Genomic DNA, 19,523 nt, shown 5'->3' with positions numbered 1-19,523 from the left:
GCTGGTAATGCTAATTTCAGTTGAAGAAAATGCCAGCGGAGTAGAGTATGTTGTCCTCAAAGCTATAGAAATAGATTTGCATGCGGATGGTCGCATAGGCGAGGAATACCGCGCAAGTTTTGATAGCGCTCCGTCTGACGCGAACATTCTCAACGACCCATGCGAAAGACTATGAAGCTTGGAGCATTCTCTTTGTTGAATAGCGCTGTCATTTCCGACTTCATACCGAGATTTCAAGTGTCTTGGCGTACTAGAAGTAGAAATTGGCCAAATCTCACAATAGTAGTTGGTATCAAAACTTCAGATGATATTGATAGTATCGGAACCGATGCAACATTGGTGTCATCGTGTGTATAGCAAAGGGGAGGGGGCATTGTGACGCCACTATACCTGCAACTCGCTGCCACGATCCTGTATTCATTATCAGGAAGTAAAATATGGTATCCTATTGCCTTCCATGATTCGGCGTGCAGAATAATCTGCCGTCCAGTGCCAGCTGAGTGGTGACTTGGTGGACATGTCTGTACAACATGGGAGTACTGAATATGTGATCGATCGGCAGTGGTCGTAGCTTCAATGGTGTTCTTGTCCAGAGGAAAGACCATTCCGTATGTGCTTTCTAATTACACTGTATGTGTCAATCACTGCTGAATCGCCATCGTTTCCCTCGATGAGCTCGTTCCCTGAGCCGTTACCCTGCGTTTTGTCGTCTATTTTTACACTTCTCGCCGCGGTCTTCTGCAGACGTCGAAACGGTCCAAACTGGCGGCACAATATCGAAGTCTCACTGTGGAGAATGTAGTCATTATTAACTTCCCACTATTCTTCTTGCTCATGTGGTTCAAATTTCTGGACCGCTGCTTTAGAACACGTTTGAGACAACAAAAGCGAGGTTCCACGGAGTCAGCGCGGAGGGGACGGTGGCGTGGCGTCTCGCTGTAGCAGTACCGCCACGGAGTTGGGGTGAGGGTATTCATGAACCAAGGCTAATCTGCACTCTCTTTCTTTCTAGCTCCTTCTCTTCAGTATTATTCTCAACTGGAAATCGGGAATATGGCACAGAAGAAGGTAAATATTTCCTACATACTTTGATCATGTAACTCGGAGTGGACTTTCTGGAGGCCTTTTGATGCGGGTTGCCTCTCCTTGTCACAGTACCCTTCATATTGCTGATGAACAACACTGCTAGGTACTGGTCTGTGCTATCTGGTTCGACGTTTCAGTTACATTGCCGTCAGATATTGGTGTGCAGGGGGTCTGTTTATGGCATAGCAAGGCAAGAGCCGGCCAATCGATCTTTGAGGGCAGTATGTCTTGTTATATGAAGCTGTCCTTGATTCCGTCTAAGCTCCTGATATGCTTTCTTCAGATGGCGAAATATATGTATAGCTGGTGTCATTATAGAGCCCAGTCGGATTTAAAAGCAACGAAAGTCGTCATATTCAGGAGCATTCCACCTATTATCGCAGCATCAACCATATGAAACAAGGTTCAGAAAGCCTACTCCTATGGCATTACCTGCAGGATAAGCGTATCCCATCTGCTCACACTCATACATCACTCCATCCACTACTTTTGACACTCTCAAGCAACAAAAATTGAAAAATACTTCTCCCTCGCGTAACGCACCACGGACCACACTGCGCTACCGTGCGGGCGTGCAATATCGCTTCTGGCCTTTGTTCTCATCTGTGGATAATCAGAGATACAATGTAGCCTGTGCCATCATCACAGCTGCCAGCAACGAGGGCTGCTTTAAAGAGGATAGTAGAGATTGAAAGCCTTGGCGACATGAATAACACAGATGTATCCCGGCTAGCTGAATCAGCGAGGGCCGTGAGAGCGTGTGAATAGAAGAAGAAGAGAAATGCAAAAGGGCTGGGGGTCGAGGGGCTTTTATACCTGCCCCGGCGGGTCCAGGCAGCGACGATGCGATTCAATGATGATTATGCACTGGGTTCGATCATGCTGGATGAAGGGAATTACTTTGTCTTAGTCGTTAATGCATTCACACTAGGACATGCTTGAGCTGGCGATGAGGCAATCTTCATACATGCTTTTATGATAGATTGATGTCCTGGGATGGGATACCATTTGCATATTCACACATTTAGTTTTAACACGATGGACCTTACTCTCCAGTGTTCTACATATTAGCTTCACATCACTGGAACGGCAGGTAAAGAAGGTTGTATTCAATTGTTTGTAGCTATATCATAGAAGTCGAGATTGGAGTGATATTATGTATCTTGATCAAGGAGGTTTCTTTACGACGGCCACCCAGCAATATTCTGGAATTTGTGGCAACTACTTAAGATTGACCACGGCCATTTGAGTACGTAGATTACAAGCTATGTTTGTAGACAGATCATTTTATATGTGATTGGGTAGAAGTATATTAGCCTCACAATAACTGGTGTTCCAGTGTCGAGTAAACTGAGTTTATGGTGCTGACACAGTCCAATGATGGGGTTAGTTGAAATATGGTCGGAGAAAGAGCAGCAGCCACTTAAGGACGCTGGGACTTGCTATCCGTACACCTACCAAGAAACACTCGACTCTCGTCATTGTACAATCGTACCAGCTCATGACGGCTTGCTTGTTCAGTCTCGCTTCCCTGCGGCAAGTCCATGCCCTCATCTTTGTTCCCATACAGAAACAGCAATGGCAGCGTGTCATTTTTCCAAGCGGGCACACGAGCGCGGCGAGTCTTCCAGAGCGTACCGAGCACCAAGATGGCCCCCAAAGTCCAGACAAGGACTGGTAAAGCCAGATAGGCCCAGTATACCACAATATAGACTTCACTGACTTTTGCACTCCCCGTCGTCATGGCAGCCGATGCGGGATCAGTAACGTAAGCCGCATCCCGGAAGGTTTTTGACATGGCAGCAGCCACATTGTCCATCGCGCAGGACAGCCGTTCGGAAAGAATCTCACTGCACCCACTAATATTTGCCACGGCCAGCGCCTGGAGCGTGTCGGAGGCAGCATACCGGCTAGCATCCACCGGTTCGAAAAATATTTCCGTCCCAGACCTCGTTGCCTGGCCCGAGAAGAGGGCGGCTAGGAAGGAATATATCGACTCTCTGGCATCACCACTGAGTATGAAAGATTGAGGGTTTTGGTGCACACCAAGATCAGGCCCCCAAGAGTCAGGGGTGAGGTTAAGGCCTGCAGACTGATGCACATTATGCGTTGTAGTCCAATCATGCTGAATCCAGATCGCCTGCGTTTTATCACTGTAGTTGTTATGGAAGATTTTAGGACGAGAGCTGCGCACGATGGGCTCCAAGGAACACTCGGTAGCTTCCCACTGCGTGCTATTCGCCCAGGGTTTATCGTCGAGCAGCTCCAGACTGGCCCGAGGGGCTATGTATTGAATTGCAAATAATGTAGCATTGGTATATACCACCGCGTCATAAGCTAAGATTGACTTCATTGAGAGAGTGGTAAATGAGTAGTCACCTGGGATATACGAGGCCGAGAGCCCGCCTTTTGGTAGAGTGGCATTGCAGTTGCTGTCTCCTGCGTATACTGATTCATTGGAAAAGGTAGAGCAGTTGATTATTAGTGCACTAGTGATGTTGCTGCAAAGAGACCGCATCTCGAGCGAAGCAATCGCATCCCAGGTACAGTTGGTTGAGGAGCAGGAGTATTGCGGAATGGCCCACGGCCGGGTTGGATCCGTGTTGAAGAGAGAATTGTAGACATTTGCCTTCAGCACAGGGTCAACGTATGCAAGCAATGTTTCTGTATATTGTCATCAGTACTCCCTGCCACAGTGTTTTAGTAGATGGAGATACTTCAGTCTATATACATACCCTTATCGTACGCTAATTGTCCTATGGTGTCGTATACCGTAGCATTACCGATCAGTGCAGTCCCTGATGGGTCTACAACCAGCTTGTCATAGGTATGTATTAGGAGTTGCGAAAAGGGATCAAAACCCAAGGCAAGAACCATGGCTAAAGCACCAACTCCTGCGAAGTGCCGGACACGCAAGGCCCATATTAATGTTAGGCTTCCCAAAGCACCCCGGCTGGCTGAGTCAAAAGACTGCAGATGTAATAAAGGTTGCTCCTGCTGAGCAAACCAAACCCACTTGAGCTGCCCAATCAACTCCCCGACAGAAAACATGAGACTGGCTCTAGAAAGTGTACTGAGAAAAGAGATGACTGAATTCAGGGAGATGTGCCACCATTTCGGTTGAGGTTGATGATCGTAAACCTTCAGTATGATGATTATCGCAGCTAGGAGGCCCGCTGAAACAATGATGCCTATAAGTTCCCAGCAAAACCAGCTAGATACATAGCGCCTGACTGAGACTGTTTCAGGGCCATTCGGCTTCTCGTCTTTGTAGTTGGAAGGCTCTCCTAACGTCGGGGAGTGTGAGGTCGTATCGGACTTTGACTCATCATTCTCATCTGGTGTGTTCGGAGAAGGCGACACAGCATGTAACCCCGAGTCTTCGTGCCCTTCAAGATCTTGCCTCGTCGCGGCATCAGTAATACTCGATAATGTATCGGGGTCGTCGTATTCATTATGTAGTGGTTCGTATGCAGGATATTGTCGCTGGTCAGCGTCGTTGGGTGGCATTCTGAAGCGTCAGTACAGAAAGTTATTGATGGGTGTGACACAGTGGCAGGGTGGAGGTAAGCAAGAGATTTAAGGAGAGACTAGCAAGGCTGAGAGCCTTATCAGTGCACTGCAAGGCTATAGATCCTTGTTCGTGACTACCTAAATTGCAGAGCCGTATCATCTACGCAACGAATCAGAGATGTTCCACCGGATGCCGGTCAGTACTAGTAGCCTTTTCCAACCAAAAGCAAGTACATTTTGCTGTGGCGGAGGCTGGAGCGCACGGCCCAAATGATTTATGTAGTAGTTATAACCGCGAAGTTTCATTGGATAAAATCCAGTCCTCCCGAATTGCAAGCAGCTATCTAGGTCCCCAGCATGGGCTCACCCCTTGCGTGCTAATCTTTTGCCATGTAACTGATATTGTTAGATCAATGGCCATAGGTCTCAAGAAGGTGGCCATCTGAGGGAAATAATAGATAAGAAATATATCCTATTGTAATCATTATCACCCAGTGATCAGTAACTAATCAACTATTCGGAGGACCGAGACTCCAGTAGACCTAGAAACGGCCAATCAGAAGTGGCTGTCAGGGCGGTGCAAGTCTCCCCTACTGAGTTCCAGCATTTAATCCTCATCATCGATACGACATGAGTGCTTGGACTTTCGCTATTTACAGGTGCAGAGCGGACATTAAGAGTGTGTTTCCGGCTTGCTCTCAGCTACCCAGGATTCCGCTGTCAAGCAGGGTAGAGAATCAGGATATCCTGATTCTTAGAGATATTCTGAAAGCTAAACTCTCATTGCTCCTGCTGTTCCGCTTTTCCTGCCACAGTCGCTGCATTTTCCCTTACATGGCGCTTGACACTGCCCTCCACACCCAGCCACAGAAGGTCCGGTCGGCTATAGTGTCCACAGACATCTACAAAGGCTTTGGAGTGGTATATCTGATCCAAGTCGAGGTCGGCGTAAATAATGCCCTCTTCTGTGCTGGGAATGGGCTGCGATAATTGGCGGCCGTCAGGCCCGAAGATGGCGGAGCAGCCTCCGCCAGGGGTGCTCATCAGAGCACCACCATGTGTTGCCATTCGGTCAACACCCGACTGGCCTATCACTGTCGTGGTATGAAGGACAAAAGACTGGCTTTCGATAGCATATGTCCTCGCAATGGAACTGGTACCTGAGAGGAGACTTGTTAGCATTCCATCTGTGTACCTCGTCCAGTTGGCATCCATACCCTCGCTGGACATCGAAAACAAGGAACCGTCTTCGCTGTGAGGGAACAGAGGCGGCCACGCGGCAACATGAATCTGTTCCCTCTGGGCATAAGTGTGATATTTTAGCAGAGGCTGGATGTGCTCCCAACAGGATAGAGCACCGACGCGACCGGCCGACGTGTCAACTACACTCTGCAGACAGTCACCAAACGAGTCGCCAAAAACGGTCCGCTCCATGTGAGTCGGCTTGATTTTCTTGCGGGTGGTGAGGATCTTCCCATCATTTCCAATAATAGCCTGCGAGATATACAGCGAGTTATGTAGGTTCTCAGAAAAGCCCAAAACAACGACTATTTTATTCTCCGCTGCACATTTCTGGATGCTGGCCATCTGTGGGGAATCAATCTTCAGGGAATTTTGTATATAAGTAGATGACAGGCCCATGTCAACTGGTCGTGTCCTTTACAGACCGATAATCGTTTGTCAGTCTCTATGCTTCATGCCATACGGTGCAGTTGTACCCACCAAATCCAGGCAGGATATCCCGGGATCCAGCACTCGGGGAAAGAAACCAACTGAGCGCCATTTGCAGCTGCTTCCACAATAAGATCACACGTCTTTTTTACGGTCGCTTCCAAGTCTAGCCAGACAGGCTCAGCCTGGGTAACTGCGACGCGTACTTGAGAAGACATAGCGGGGTTGTAAGAACTCGCAATGTTAAAACTGGGGAGGATCTCCGGGATTTGCATGCAGGGAGCTCTCGGGATTTATATGCCATGTACACTCGCACCTCGGCCGATTGTACGGGGTACCCCTCATGCCAAGCCGACTTATCGTATGATAAGATCCTTTCGGTTGCAATGAGCTTGATAAACTACCGTTTCGGCGTAAGTTGATGCTTTTGTGCCACCCTAGTACAGATATGCTCACGATTAAGGTTACTTGGCTACCAATGCACAACATCACGGTGTAGCCTATGTGCATGTTATTGATGGTTGAAATTGTTGCTGGACCACTTTTCGTGATCTATTGTACTAATCGTAGTAGAATTTCATCCCATGCATTGTGCTGGAACACAAAGTAGTACTAGTACTGAAAGGGCCGATAACGGATGGTTGGCAAGTCTATCGGCGGAATATATATTGAGCTGATAGCGTTGACCTCGCTGGGTGGGCCTCGACATGATAATCAACTGCCTAACCTAATACCAGCAGAAGGAGACAGCAGATGTAAAGAGTCAAACATGGAAAGTGTACGATCCTTTCCAGGATGACAGCAAATATAGTGAGGGTTCCGCAGTGGCTGACTTCAGCCATCTGCCGGATTTGGTCAGCCGGGCCGTGGCTGACGTTAGCCACAATCATCTCCTAGCCAGCTATTTAACGCGACAAAGAAAACTGAACTGATGGCTTAAATCTTCATCACAATCAGCATATTGGATAGCAACGCATCCGTCTCCCTAATAATAATACAAATTTCGACACAAACCCGACAGATAACTGTGAACATGGTTGCCATTTCAGAGGTCCGCGGGCAGCTACCCAATATCAAGAACCTGGGATCGGGTCTGGTTGCTGTGTTCGGTATGAGTATGACTATGCCATCCTAAAATCTAGCTAACAACAAGCAGTCGGCGGAACCAGCGGAATCGGTCTATCGACAGCGAGGGAGTTCACTCGTTATGCGACAGCTCCCCATATCTACCTGATCGGACGCAACGAAGCTCAAGCATCGGAGATTATCTCAGAACTACGTACCGTCAATCAATCCGCAACAATAGACTTCATCAAGAGTGATATCTCTCTACTCAAGAACGTCGACACCACATGTCGCGAGATCGCTCAGAAGGAGTCAAAAGTAAACCTTCTCTTCCTGAGTGCGGGTATCTTGACCACTCAGGGAAGGACTGGTGAGTACTTACCCCATTTCACCCATCCCTTCACACCAACTCAACATGAAATAGAAACACCCGAAGGCCTCGACCGCAAACTCAGCCTCCACTACTACGCCCGAATGCGCTTCGCCGACAACCTCCTCCCACTTCTAAACCAAGCCGCCTCATCAGACCGCCTAGCCCGCGTAGTCTCCGTCTTCAGCCCAGGAAACGAAGGCAAGCTCATCGAAAATGACCTCGATCTCCGCAATAACTACAGTCTCTCAAATGCAGCCGCCCATGGCTGCACCATGACATCTCTCTACATGGCGCAACTTGCCGCGGCACATCCGAACATCAGTTGGGTACACAGCCGTCCTGGCGCCGTGAACACGAACGTCACGCGTGAATTCAACCCGCTTGTTAGGGGACTCACTAATGCTCTTTTTGTACTGACGCCCCTTCTGTCGTCGGTTGGACTTATTTCTGTCAAGGAATCGGGAGAAAGGCATGCGTATGCGGCTACGAGTCCGTTGTTCGCGCCACGGGTGAAGGGGGTGGATACTGTGGGTACTGATGGCGCGAAAGGAAGTGGTGCGTATCGGGTGGATTATGATAGTTCTATTGTCAAAGCGAAGTCTGAGTTGGTCAAGGGGTATTTAGGTAGTGGAGTGGGTAAGAAGGTGTGGGAGCATACGAGGGATATGTATGCGAAAGCTACTGGGAATTAGTGACTGCGTGTATGTACTATACGAGATGATATATAATGTAATAGAACACTCTAAGTCGAGGATTTGTCTGGACATAGTATAATATATGAGTCTCGAGGAAGTGTGTAGTTCTATCATACTGATTACCGCTATATACTGCATCGCCCATGTACTGAACCGTAGTAGATTCCATCTCTTGGCCTTCCAACTTCCCTATGTGGTACAATAAAGGAGGATGGTCAGGCCACCGGACAAAGTTGAAGTACTAGCAGTATAACCTTCGATATTCATTTTCAGACAAGAAGGGAGACATCATTGTCCGTGAACCAAGCTCTATCAGTCTATTGACATATCTAGCATCTATCATCAGTCATTACCATCAACTCGCTCCACCCAGCAAATCTATGAATCTTCCTTCCCCCTCACAAAACACCTCTCCACTTCCTCCAACGACCGTCCCTTCGTCTCGGGCATATAAAACCCACAAACGACAATCGTCAGCGCCGTACAACCCCCAAACAAAAAGTACGCCGCACAGCTACTCTTCGCCAATAGTACGGGCGTAATCAATGCCACAAAGAAATTCGACACCCAGTTACTCCCATGCGCAAGACACGTCGCGCTCGCTCTCGTCCGCTGGGGCTGGATCTCCGCCGCGTAGACCTTGCAACTCACACCCCACGAGACACTATAAATAGCAGCGAAAAGATAAATCGCGACGATGACGACCCAGCGACCTGCGCCGGTTGAATGGTGTACTGCATCGGCAGCATACAACGACCCGATCACGAACATGGCGATGGTGAGTCCCAGACCGCCGAGAATGACGTTTGCACGCCGGCTCCAGGAGTCGGCGTAAATGAGGCCCGGGATTGTCACTACGAAGATGACTAGGCCGGAGACGCCGGAGGCGAGGAAACTGGCTTGGGAGGAGGTCATGCCGGCTTGTTCGAAAAGCATGGGTGCATACTTCTGCATGTTAATAGATGGTCAAGATAGTAAATAGGAAGGGTGAAACGTACGTATAAAACTCCATCGATCCCAGCCATCTGCTGCATGCCCATAAGAAACAAGCCCAGGAGCGTCCGATTACGCACATCGGGCTTGAATGCATCGAACAGCGAGGCTTCTTCCATCCCCTTACCCTTCGTCCGACGGGTAGATACGCGACTATGGCGCGAAACCACCTGGTCGAGGGTATTCGGCGCAAGGACACTCCCCGTCGGGGCGAGCGGATGCGTCAGGGCCTCTTCATGAACGTCGACTTCCTCTTCCTCTTCGAGGAGTTCCTCGCGATCGGCCTCGCTTACTTGCAGATACTCCCAAGCGCGAGTGGCATCGTCGACGCGATTGTGAAGTGTGAGCCATCGCGGGGAATCAACTAGCCATAAGAGCGCAGCGACACTGAAGACGATGGAAATGCAGGCTAGGACAGTGAATGGTGTTCGCCACGCCATGGATGAAGGCATCTTCTCGCAGCCGTAGCACGTGAAGAAGCCGACTACGAGACCCATTGTGACGAGGAGTTGAGGGCCGGTGGTTAGTGGGCCTCGTTGGCTTGGTGGGGAGATTTCGCAGATGTATCTTTTGTTGACTATTAGATATTTGGCTTTGTAAGTATTAGAGTGGGATGGGGTGAGGGACATACACTACCAGGGTCCCCAGGTATAGACCCTCTCCGAGACCCTCGACAACACGACCAACGATGAACATGGCTAGATGCACTGCACCAGCTTCAAAGGCACATCCGATGCCGAAGATAAGGGCACCGATTGCGATGCTCTTGGGTCGTCCGATCCAGTCGGCTAGTTTTCCTCCGAAGAATGAGGAGAAGGCAGCGGGGATCAGAATGGAGGAGACTACTAGACCATGGACGATGGATGAGAAGGAGCCGAATTTCTGCTTGAATTGGTCCATTACTACGACGGAGCCGATGATGCCGGTGTCCATCCTTCATAGTTGTTTTGATGGTTAGCCATTTTGTTGTGAAGTTGCGACGCTACATTTTGCGACAAACAGAATATACATACCCGAAAAGAAAGCCCCCCATGGAGCATAGAATACTAGCCCAGACATAGCGAGATAGCCCTGGTATCAGCGCCATGTTTGTCTGAAGGCTGAGGGGAGTTGGATTATGACTCTAGAAGTATGTATTGACTAGAAGATGATTTCCAAAATCCTACTCCCTCATTTATACTATCTTCGTGGGCCCTAAAAATCTGTAGGCGTCGTGATCTACGAAGACAGTCAGCACGATAAACCGCGATAGGCGAGAATCGGCGGCTCGGAAAGATTACTCTCGGGAAGACTTCCTCGTGGTTAAATGCTTGGATCCACTTCATCGGGTATTATCTATCTGCCCTGTGAGTTCAAGAGTTGAGGGGCGCGGGAAGAAGCGTAGTGGGGTGAATAGAAACTGGGTCTAGACTTATCTCGGGAAAATTTCTTCATTGTGGGAGGGTCCCCCACTATCTGTACTATAGGATGCGGTGATGATAATCTTGCTATCTGCGTCGAATCATGTCTGCAGCGCCCAATTGCATCAGATGCATCACATTTGCGTTTCTACCGAATCACATGTCCCTACTATTCAAGATACACCGCAAGTGCATTCTTTGGCAAAACTACAATTGGAATGGTTTGGCTATCTCCCACACCGCAAGCCCCCATCCGCCCATTGTTTCTGCAACTCCTTCACCCGATACTCTGTCGCCCATCCAGTATCACTCTCCACACGTCGCAGCAGATCAACGACTAACCGCCTCTCCTCGGCCCCCTCGAAGCACTGTCCCGCCACGAACAATGGCTGCACGGTATGCGAAAGTATAGCATCCGGTAATCCAGCCAAACTAATCCCACAGATCTCCCGCGCATGATGCACCACCAACCCGGCGATCTGGCGATAATGGCGCAGTCGCGCGGTGACAGTTGAACGAATAGCCGTGGATTCCTGTGGCATATTACTCAAAAGCAAAATGCGGCCCATGTGGTAAGTCTGGATAGTGACGGCACACATGGGGATAGTGAAGATGATCGCGTCTATTGTATCTACATCTCCGACGTTTTCTGTAGGGGTTGGGTTTCCTTTGTGATGTGTCGGTTCAAGATTGGATAGACATAGTTGTGTACGACCACACGGGGTAAAAGAATCGGGCAAAGTGTCATACCAGGCACTCAGTTCGAACTCAAGTCGCTTCCATCGTTCCAGGAGGTCCTCTTGTGTAGTGCCGAAACATGGACGCTGGCCTGGTGGGCTTTCATAGTCTCCTGGGTAGATTCCGTCACCGCTCGTGATGAAGTTTATAATTTTGCCCATTATCCAAATCAAGGCATTACTGAGCGTATCTTCCTCGAGCCAGGCAAAGTGTGTTGGGACGGAGGTATGAGGATTCGGAGAGGAGGAAAGGGGAGTGTTCACATTTGTGGAGGAGACAGATGGGGGCAAGAGATGGCCGTGAGCGGAGATGCTAAGGCCGAAGTTGCGCCAGATGACGAGGTCGGAGAGGTTGAGGCGAGTTTGCGTCTCATTGATAACTATTTCCATGATAAGTGTCCGATTAATAATAGGACGCATTGGATGAAAGACGCAAATGATAACCTACATGCCGAGAGACAGTCCTGGCGCACAAGACTCCAAAAGACCGAGCGGGATATGTGCAGCAGAGAGTTTGGCAAAGTGGATGTCGAACTGAAATCATCTGGTGTCCCGCAATACAAAAATGGCAGGGCACTCAAATGGGCTCGCCATTCGGTGCTGGGAGCATCGATCAACTCATACATGCATAGAATGGCAACAACAGCGAACATCTCGTCTCGCCGATTGTCTGGAATTTCCAGCCTAATCGCTTCTTTCAAGTATCCGATAGCCTCGTCATACAGGCGTACCGATTCATATTTCAGGTCGATTCCTCCATTGGCCCATTTAAGGGCGCTGTTTCGAAGATGGGGTAACCGCAAGATTCGACGAAGTTCTCCCTGGCACATACGGTGCAGATGTTTGGCGGCAAGGGCACATGCAGCAGCCTTCAACATGGGCCGCGTAGCCACCATGACAGGCACCTTGATGGAGTAGTAGGCATTAGTGTCAAAGCAGTCTAACCTGTCAGGACTGTCAGTTCATCGTTCATTCAGTTGAACGGGTAGAGATACCATTGGCTAGGACCTTCTTTGAAATGTCGTATCAAGATTGTTGTCAAAACCCCATTCTCTGCAGGCCGGCCTGGACTGTGAATAGAACTCGGAATCACACCATGCTCAGTAACAGGAGTTATCGGTGTACTGGCAATTGAGCAATGCTTGTCGAGGAGGAGTATTGGCTCCTCATCGTCAGCGAAAGGGTCTTTAACCTGGATAAAGATGACTGTGGTAATCTTAGCATCTGTTCAATCCACCCTGGCTGCATATCCTTCGAATTTTCGACAATGACCAGAAGAACAGGAGTATAGCTTACGATCAGATGGTATTTTGACCCATGTCTGTCTCCCCTCCTGATAGGGAACCCCCCTTTCATTGGCAGCAAGATCGCTGGCACTGTAGTGACGAAATACGCAGTCGAAGAAGACACAATCACGGGAGGACTTGGCACATGGGCCGCAAATAGGCCTCTCCTCGTTGCATTTCACTTTACGTTGTCTACATGTCACACTAAATACTCATATTGTTAAGACGGGATTCTATGTAAACTGGACTGGGGAAAAGAGAAGCAAAAAGGTGGGTAGGGTGTTGTCACCTTACCAGCCAAAGTGTGAGCGCATGTCTGCCCGAAGGCAATCATCAAGCCGGGAATATTGCTTGATAGATCGATTTGTTGATGCAGGAGATAAATAGTGTTGGCAGCGTACGTAGCGTGGCGGGGCGAAGAAGGAAAATCTAGCGAGATCCGCTAAAGGAAAATTTTTTAGGTGGTTCGGAAAGTGGCAACGTTAGCGAGGCCGGCCATAAGCCATCGGATAGCTGTATGTTCTACACCATGATCAACGAATCACAATCATCAATGATAATCTCGTTGGAGCCTTGATAAGAAAATCCCAAGGGGAAATATTGCTCCAATTAGCCTGAATTTCAGATTGCCCTTTGAAGGCGCCGTCCATTCAGTAATGAACGTGGCATCCTCGCCAGAACCAGTGGATCTGGTCTATCCGGGCTCTGAAACTATATTTGCTACGCATATAGTTCAGTGAGATGGTAATTTGCATTGCCTTCGAATATACTGCCGTCCTTGTCATTATTATTTGATATCTATCAATGACTTTATGCCGCTGAAGTACGTAGTGGTGATTGGGAGGTAGACTTTCAATCCTGGCGAATGACATGGTGATCGAAGCAGTATTCTGGAATGTCCATTGTAGCTAACTTGGTAATGCTACTGAGAGCTTCTTGGGAGGCACCATATTATGTTATTTGATATGTGATAGATCGGTGAGCTTTACTTTAGGCGCTCGTTTGTATGCTGATTGCATGAAGTCAATATGGATGGGGCGGATGAGCACTGAGTCGTGATGGAGGCTGTTCTTGGGGTGAGATTTGTGTTTCGGGCTACCTGCGGTCTAGAATGAACCCTAAGTCTCTGGCATCTTGAGATCTTTCTCCTCCTTTTATATAGATTGAGGTACAAACATTGTGTCTTTGTGGATTGACACAAAGTAACAAGTGAAATACTTTCCCTTTTATGGGCATCAAGTCTGGTTATAAAATCCATTCGTTATATATCATAATTAAACACCATATCTCAACTAATGTATAGTACAGAAAAGCCAACAATAGAAGAGTGTTCTAGTTGTGAGGAACACCACCTGTACCAAACAACTCCATCTTTATCCGGTCATCGCTCACACCATAAGCCTTCAAAGCCTGCTCCATTTGCGTCATGAATGTGTCGGGGCCACAGACGTAATATTCCGTAGCAGGGTTGTCTAGATACAGATGAGACGACCCCTCGAGCTTCTGCAGGTCAATCCTTCCAGCGTGGTGATAGTCAACGCCCAGCTGGTCACTGCCACCTGGCCTGCTGAGGAAGTAGGTCACTCGCATGTTAGGGATGTCGTTTTCCAGTTTGCGAACATGACTTTTGAAGGCACGAGCCTCGGTCGTACGGGATCCGTGAATTAAGTGAATCTTGCGTTTCTTCTTCTGAGTGATAGTGTTCAGGATGGACATCATGGGAGTGATACCGACACCGGCGGAGAGAAGAACAATCGGGTGGGTAGCTTCAGCAGTGGACAAGAAAAAGTCTCCATAGGGATGAGATACATCGATTTTATCACCCTCCTTGATGATGTCATGGAGTACGTTGGAGACATATCCAGGGTGTCTCTTGGCACCCGGAGCACGAGGATCGAGCCCCGTTTCCTTCTTCACGCTGATGCGATAGTAATCCGAGCGAGGGGTATCACTGAGCGAGTACTGGCGGGCTTGGGGGTACTTCAACTCTGGAACCTGGACACTAACCGAGATATACTGGCCTGGTCGGAAAGGCGGCAGTGGCTTGCCGTCAACTGGCTTCAAGTAGAAGGAGGTGATCTCGTCCGACTCGGGCACCTTCTTGGCAATCCGGAACTGGCGCCAGTTGGTCCAGCCCTGGCTCTGCTTGTACAGTGCGGCTTCGCGATTAATCATGATGTCGGCCAGGGCCCAGTATGCGGCACCCCATGCATCGAGAATTTCATCGGTGCAGGCATCCCCAAGCACCTCCTTCATAGCTTCCAAGAGGTACTTGCCAACGATCTTGTACTCGTCAGCTTGGATGTACAGAGATGCATGTTTGTTGCATATTAATTCAACGGCAGGACCGAGGGCCCCGAGATCGTCGATGTGAGATGCATATGCGAACAGTGCACCAGCTAGCGCACGGGCTTGGTGGCCATTGACCTGGTTGGCGGTGTTGAACACGGCATTGAGTTCAGGATGCGCCGTCAACATGTTCTTGTAGAAGGCAGTGGTGATTTTGGTCCCATATTCCTGTAGAACAGGAACTGTAGCCTTGATGATTTTGATCTGCTCTGGTGTCAGAGGAGCAGCAGACGACTTGGGCACCGCATCCTTCAAGGATTGTTGTTGCTGTCGGGCATTGAAGGCCTTGTAGATGCAATAGCCAGCCACTGCCGCGACAGCGACTTGCGATGCAATAGTGAGGCGACGGTCCATTGTCTGGGGCTACGGAAGAACTCCGTAGGTGAAACAATAGATGTAAGGCACAGATGACGATTTAGCCTATATCCGTCACACTATGGCAATGAAGATGCTCTGCAAGACGGGCACCGTGCCTGGATAAGGATGCGTGAAATTCGCGGTATGTCTGTGGAAAAGAAAGAAGGAGGAAGCCATCTTATTGCGAGAGATTTCAAAGTTAGACACACTGGTAGTCCAATTGTAGACCAGGTGGAGATGATATCCTGGTGTCCGGGGCAGACGTCAGAATCGCTGCTAATCGGAGGGATGAAAAATGGGCTGATTCTGATGGGCTGATATGGCCCACTTGCTGTGGGTCAATTGTAAGGCGATTGGTGAGTGTTCGGCTAGCTGAAGCTTATTAGGTTTTAGTCTTTCCACATCCGTTGACGTGGTGATGCCATCACTCTTGAACATGCCATTTCCTCCGGTTCGACCCACTAGCATCTCTACACAAAATGTCTCGATGGATACTCGGGTATTCCGAGTTCAGGAGCATTGTCCACTTCTGAGCTGTGCTCCGAATAGCACGAATCTTTCGCTCCAAACTACAGCAATTTTCACGCATTAAGCTTAGCAATAATCATCTGCGACCCTACAAGGGAAGGCAATTATAAGCACATTGAAAACTAAAATCCATCATATCTGGCTAGTCCGACAAATTAGAGAGTAGCAATCACATTTACGCTCCAACAACATCAATTACATGATTCATTGAGTCCCTGAGATCGTGATCTGAGATTTCTTCTAACTCAAGAACCCCTTCTCATTATGTCCCCACCTTGTCGGTCTGGATCGTTTGGATCTCGAGAGGAGACTCGATCCAAGAAATCACAAAGCTCGGGGTTTTCAGTCCTGGTGGGGTTAGTAAGTCCTACTAGCTCACCACCCAGCGATATATGAAACATACGTTTGATCCCATGACTTTTCCCACTCAGCGGGCTCATTGCTAGCTTGCTGAGAGTCCTGATCAACGAGGAACTGCAAGCTAGGTGGTACCACAGACGACCGCCGCCGGCCGGAAGGTGCCGGGTTATCCTTATATTCGTCCTCTTCGGACAAACTCTGTAGATTTGGGAACATGATGAAACGACAAATTCCAATTGAAAATGCACGTTGAATGGTTTCTAGTATTCAACGGTTTGGCATTTCTGGCTGCATATATGAGCAAAATTGAGATGCGGGAGTCATCTGACGGATGACTTCATTACTCTTCACTTCCGCCGTAATTAACTTTCTGGGTCTCCGCGCATTAAATGACTGCAAATGCCAGACCCAGGAGTTGAATTATAGGTCTCTTCCATTGAAATAAAGCTCTACGTAATTCAACTTACATAAATAACCATGCTAGGTGGCCTTAGGTTTTGATTTCGGCCCCAAACTTCTCTTTGCCTAGGGTGTGCTTTCTCAGAACAAATGGGTTTCCTAAGAGAAAAGCCAAGCCAATAAGATTCTGGCTGTTCAGAGCATAACGTGCGACAAATATGTACTAACAGCATTAACAGGAGCAAGATATCAAACAATGACTCTCTGAATAGCAGTGAGATATATCGAAAATGTGCTCTCTAGATTGAATTGCCATATAGAGAGGATTTCCAACATGGAGAACAGGATCATTCACATGACTTTCTGAAGGTTTCACCCGGATAAATGGTGAACCCGAATACTGTAGTGATTTTGTATTCTTGAATTCACTCAGGGAAGGTCTACGCAAGCTATAAAGTAGCGGCTCCAGTAGCTCAATCCAACCATCTACATCTCTCCCTGCCTTCGCCAAAAACCAATATCGGGTCCTCATTAGAAGGACTTTAGCTCAAAACGGCATATACAAAGCACATCTTACTGCTGTTCTGAAATAAAACCTTCTATTTAACCTCAATTATCTGTTTCGTTGGATTGGTGCTAGCAGCTAAATCTTTTCGCACTAATGCTTCTTACGTTTGACTCAACTATAAAAGGCCAAATGTGCAAACCTTCTCATGTTGGACATATGACGTACTGGTTGCTACCTCTTTGCACTACGAGTGGTCGTGAACGAGTGTTAAATTGATGTGCAAAAAATGCAACTACTCGACGCGTCTGCAAGAAGCAGGATGAATGTCTATCGGTCGGGACAGCAACTTACAACCGATTTCCCTCACATCAAGAAATGGGATATGATGCATATGGTACACAGTTACTATGCTGTAATCAGCAGTTACGAACACTACCATGACGTACAGTGCTGATGGCCAGTGAGAATGGACAGATATTGAACCTGATATGCTTGGCTCGGAATGGGAAAATACAAAGACCATCCAATCATCCATTCCTACTGAAGTAGTCGTACACTTCAGTGGCATCCACTTCCAACAGCCAGCACCGCCTTATAATACTGCCACATGAGAGGTGACCGACCTCGGGGAACTGGGAGCGCTGGAAGAGATGCTTGACATTATCACTGGGCAGATCCTGGTAAGGGTGCTTGCCAGTCATTATGAAGAAAATCACAGATCCCAGGCTGAAGATGTCATTTGAGAATCGAAGAACATACCACTCAACATGTGGATCACGATAGCGGGTGCCGGGAAGAGCAGAGCCAGGTGCACCGAAAACAGATGAGCCAGCAAAATCCGAGATCTTCAAGTCCAGGTTCGAGTCGACGAGATAGTTGTGAGGCGATAGATCCGAATGAATTATATTATGATGGTGAAGTAATTGAACACCTTCGGCCGCCTGTCTTGCCCATTTGCTTCTCATACTGCCGGTTATCGATTGGTTATTCCTTCCTATGAAATCCGCAAGGCTCCCGTTCTCGACATACTCCATCGTCAAGCAACAGGTGGTTGGGTCCCAATCAATCAGTTTTGGTATGCGCGGATGGTCTTGGAGAATCTCATAAATAATGGCCTCGACATGCATACTTTTCCTATGGCGCTCATGTTCGCGTTGAAAGTATGGGTTCGGCAGCGGCGTCTTGACCACATTTCCTGAGGGCATACGTTCTAGGACCGCAGTTCCTCCCCAGGCCAGGAATTGCCCCTTCACATGAAAGACGATGTCTCCAAAGTTGGGCACAAAATTGAGGCCCTCCAGACTTGGGGGGATAAGCCTGTAATGCAGGGCTTCTGGATACCCTGGCGCTTGAGAAGGTCCGTTTTCCATGGTCTGGATATCACGAAGTTAGAAGCAGCCTTGAACTGATCGGGTTGTACCAATACAAGAAGGCACACAAGTACTGACTCTTTCCTCTTCCATGGTGTTTTCACTAGTTCTCCGGGAATAATCGACTTTACTTGCTATCTTAACGAACTTCAGCAGTACGTTAATGCGTTGAAAGTTGAAGGCGAGTTCTCACTACCATCGAAATCACAAGAGATAGTACTCTCGACGGTGCGACCACGAGAAAAAAAGAATGCTACGAAGGGAAATTCTACACATAAATAAATTGACACATTATCAACTACTTCCCGGAAAGCCATCATGCTCTCATACTTCTGGTGTTAGGTCTAGCGTGAAGGCGATCACGAACGGATGAAGGGTATACATTATTCCGCGCTATTCACTTAACGCAACCAGCTAGCGCTATTACAGCAGTTGTGGTTTATTTGAATTATGGAATCTTGTTATTGCAAACTTTGTTCGTCTATTCCCGCATGACAACGCAGAACATGCCTGCCGGAACAGAATCGTCAAGGATAAAGAAACTGATTTCACAATAACCCAAAATTAGATTCGACATATGGGACATCCTATTATAGGTGAGTACTAGGGCTAAGTGTCAGGAGAGGTACGCAATATACTGATTGATATTTCCTCGGCCAGCAACCAGTTTCAACTTTGCCCGCCTATTACGGCGAGCGAGGGCTCATGGATTCACAACTCACTTATACCTGGCAGGACGGGACAGGGCATGTCGGTGCCACAGACCATGATCGCTGTAAATGAAGCCATGCATCTGCGATGCAGTTAGGTTTGATCCTTTCGTGGAGCTACAA

At 48.3% G+C, this 19,523-nt stretch overlaps 7 protein-coding genes across 7 annotated transcripts; 1 reads left to right on the top strand and 6 right to left on the bottom strand.

Annotated features, from left to right (window-relative positions):
- Positions 1 to 2,509: 2,509 nt before the first annotated feature.
- Positions 2,510 to 4,596, bottom strand: BO88DRAFT_486243 (DUF3176 domain-containing protein; the record flags this gene model as incomplete). Its single annotated transcript, XM_025712408.1, has 2 exons — positions 2,510 to 3,750; positions 3,822 to 4,596. 2 exons carry the CDS (start codon positions 4,594 to 4,596, stop codon positions 2,510 to 2,512), a joined length of 2,016 nt encoding a protein of 671 aa, XP_025565568.1.
- Positions 4,597 to 5,078: 482 nt separating this feature from the next.
- Positions 5,079 to 6,508, bottom strand: BO88DRAFT_361328 (carbon-nitrogen hydrolase family protein). Its single transcript, XM_025703874.1, has 3 exons — positions 6,322 to 6,508; positions 5,817 to 6,256; positions 5,079 to 5,759 (listed from the first exon to the last, which is right to left on the bottom strand). Exons 1-3 carry the CDS (start codon positions 6,486 to 6,488, stop codon positions 5,380 to 5,382), a joined length of 987 nt encoding a protein of 328 aa, XP_025565567.1. The 5' UTR covers positions 6,489 to 6,508; the 3' UTR covers positions 5,079 to 5,379.
- Positions 6,509 to 7,303: 795 nt separating this feature from the next.
- On the top strand, positions 7,304 to 8,400 carry BO88DRAFT_442296 (uncharacterized protein; the record flags this gene model as incomplete). The annotated part of the gene is made up of 2 exons (XM_025709939.1): positions 7,304 to 7,379; positions 7,427 to 8,400. 2 exons carry the CDS (start codon positions 7,304 to 7,306, stop codon positions 8,398 to 8,400), a joined length of 1,050 nt encoding a protein of 349 aa, XP_025565566.1.
- A 381-nt stretch (positions 8,401 to 8,781) lies between these two features.
- On the bottom strand, positions 8,782 to 11,923 carry BO88DRAFT_423587 (MFS sugar transporter; the record flags this gene model as incomplete). Its single annotated transcript, XM_025708659.1, has 4 exons — positions 8,782 to 9,348; positions 9,402 to 9,963; positions 10,028 to 10,330; positions 11,037 to 11,923. 4 exons carry the CDS (start codon positions 11,921 to 11,923, stop codon positions 8,782 to 8,784), a joined length of 2,319 nt encoding a protein of 772 aa, XP_025565565.1.
- A 1,896-nt stretch (positions 11,924 to 13,819) lies between these two features.
- Positions 13,820 to 15,725, bottom strand: BO88DRAFT_403102 (flavohemoglobin). Its single transcript, XM_025706279.1, has one exon. The coding sequence runs from the start codon at positions 15,520 to 15,522 to the stop codon at positions 14,152 to 14,154; it is 1,371 nt and encodes a 456-aa protein (XP_025565564.1). The 5' UTR covers positions 15,523 to 15,725; the 3' UTR covers positions 13,820 to 14,151.
- Positions 15,726 to 16,125: 400 nt separating this feature from the next.
- Positions 16,126 to 17,100, bottom strand: BO88DRAFT_403101 (uncharacterized protein). Its single transcript, XM_025706278.1, has 2 exons — positions 16,457 to 17,100; positions 16,126 to 16,401 (listed from the first exon to the last, which is right to left on the bottom strand). The coding sequence occupies exons 1-2, from the start codon at positions 16,627 to 16,629 to the stop codon at positions 16,299 to 16,301; spliced, it is 276 nt and encodes a 91-aa protein (XP_025565563.1). The 5' UTR covers positions 16,630 to 17,100; the 3' UTR covers positions 16,126 to 16,298.
- Positions 17,101 to 17,847: 747 nt separating this feature from the next.
- BO88DRAFT_423584 (kinase-like protein) lies at positions 17,848 to 18,783 on the bottom strand (the record flags this gene model as incomplete). The annotated part of the gene is made up of 2 exons (XM_025708658.1): positions 17,848 to 18,693; positions 18,769 to 18,783. The coding sequence occupies 2 exons, from the start codon at positions 18,781 to 18,783 to the stop codon at positions 17,848 to 17,850; spliced, it is 861 nt and encodes a 286-aa protein (XP_025565562.1).
- Between the last annotated feature and the right edge of the window lie 740 nt (positions 18,784 to 19,523).

The sequence above is a fragment of the Aspergillus vadensis genome, assembly GCF_003184925.1.
Source record: "Aspergillus vadensis CBS 113365 unplaced genomic scaffold BO88scaffold_5, whole genome shotgun sequence".
NCBI classification, from domain to species: Eukaryota; Fungi; Ascomycota; class Eurotiomycetes; order Eurotiales; family Aspergillaceae; genus Aspergillus; species Aspergillus vadensis.
This window is presented reverse-complemented; position numbering and strand designations above follow the sequence as displayed.

Excerpts from the sequence above, each read along its gene's own strand:
- BO88DRAFT_361328 (XM_025703874.1), bottom strand. The coding sequence starts at position 6,488 with ATGTCTTCTCAAGTACGCGTCGCAGTTACCCAGGCTGAGCCTGTCTGG. Across the intron at positions 6,257-6,321 it reads GGATATCCTGCCTGGATTTG|GACACGACCAGTTGACATGG; the intron begins GTGGGTACAACT and ends CGGTCTGTAAAG. Across the intron at positions 5,760-5,816 it reads GTTTTCGATGTCCAGCGAGG|GTACCAGTTCCATTGCGAGG; the intron begins GTATGGATGCCA and ends GTCTCCTCTCAG.
- BO88DRAFT_403102 (XM_025706279.1), bottom strand. The coding sequence starts at position 15,522 with ATGGACCGTCGCCTCACTATTGCATCGCAAGTCGCTGTCGCGGCAGTG.
- BO88DRAFT_403101 (XM_025706278.1), bottom strand. The coding sequence starts at position 16,629 with ATGTTCCCAAATCTACAGAGTTTGTCCGAAGAGGACGAATATAAGGAT. Across the intron at positions 16,402-16,456 it reads GAAAAGTCATGGGATCAAAC|GACTGAAAACCCCGAGCTTT; the intron begins GTATGTTTCATA and ends TAACCCCACCAG.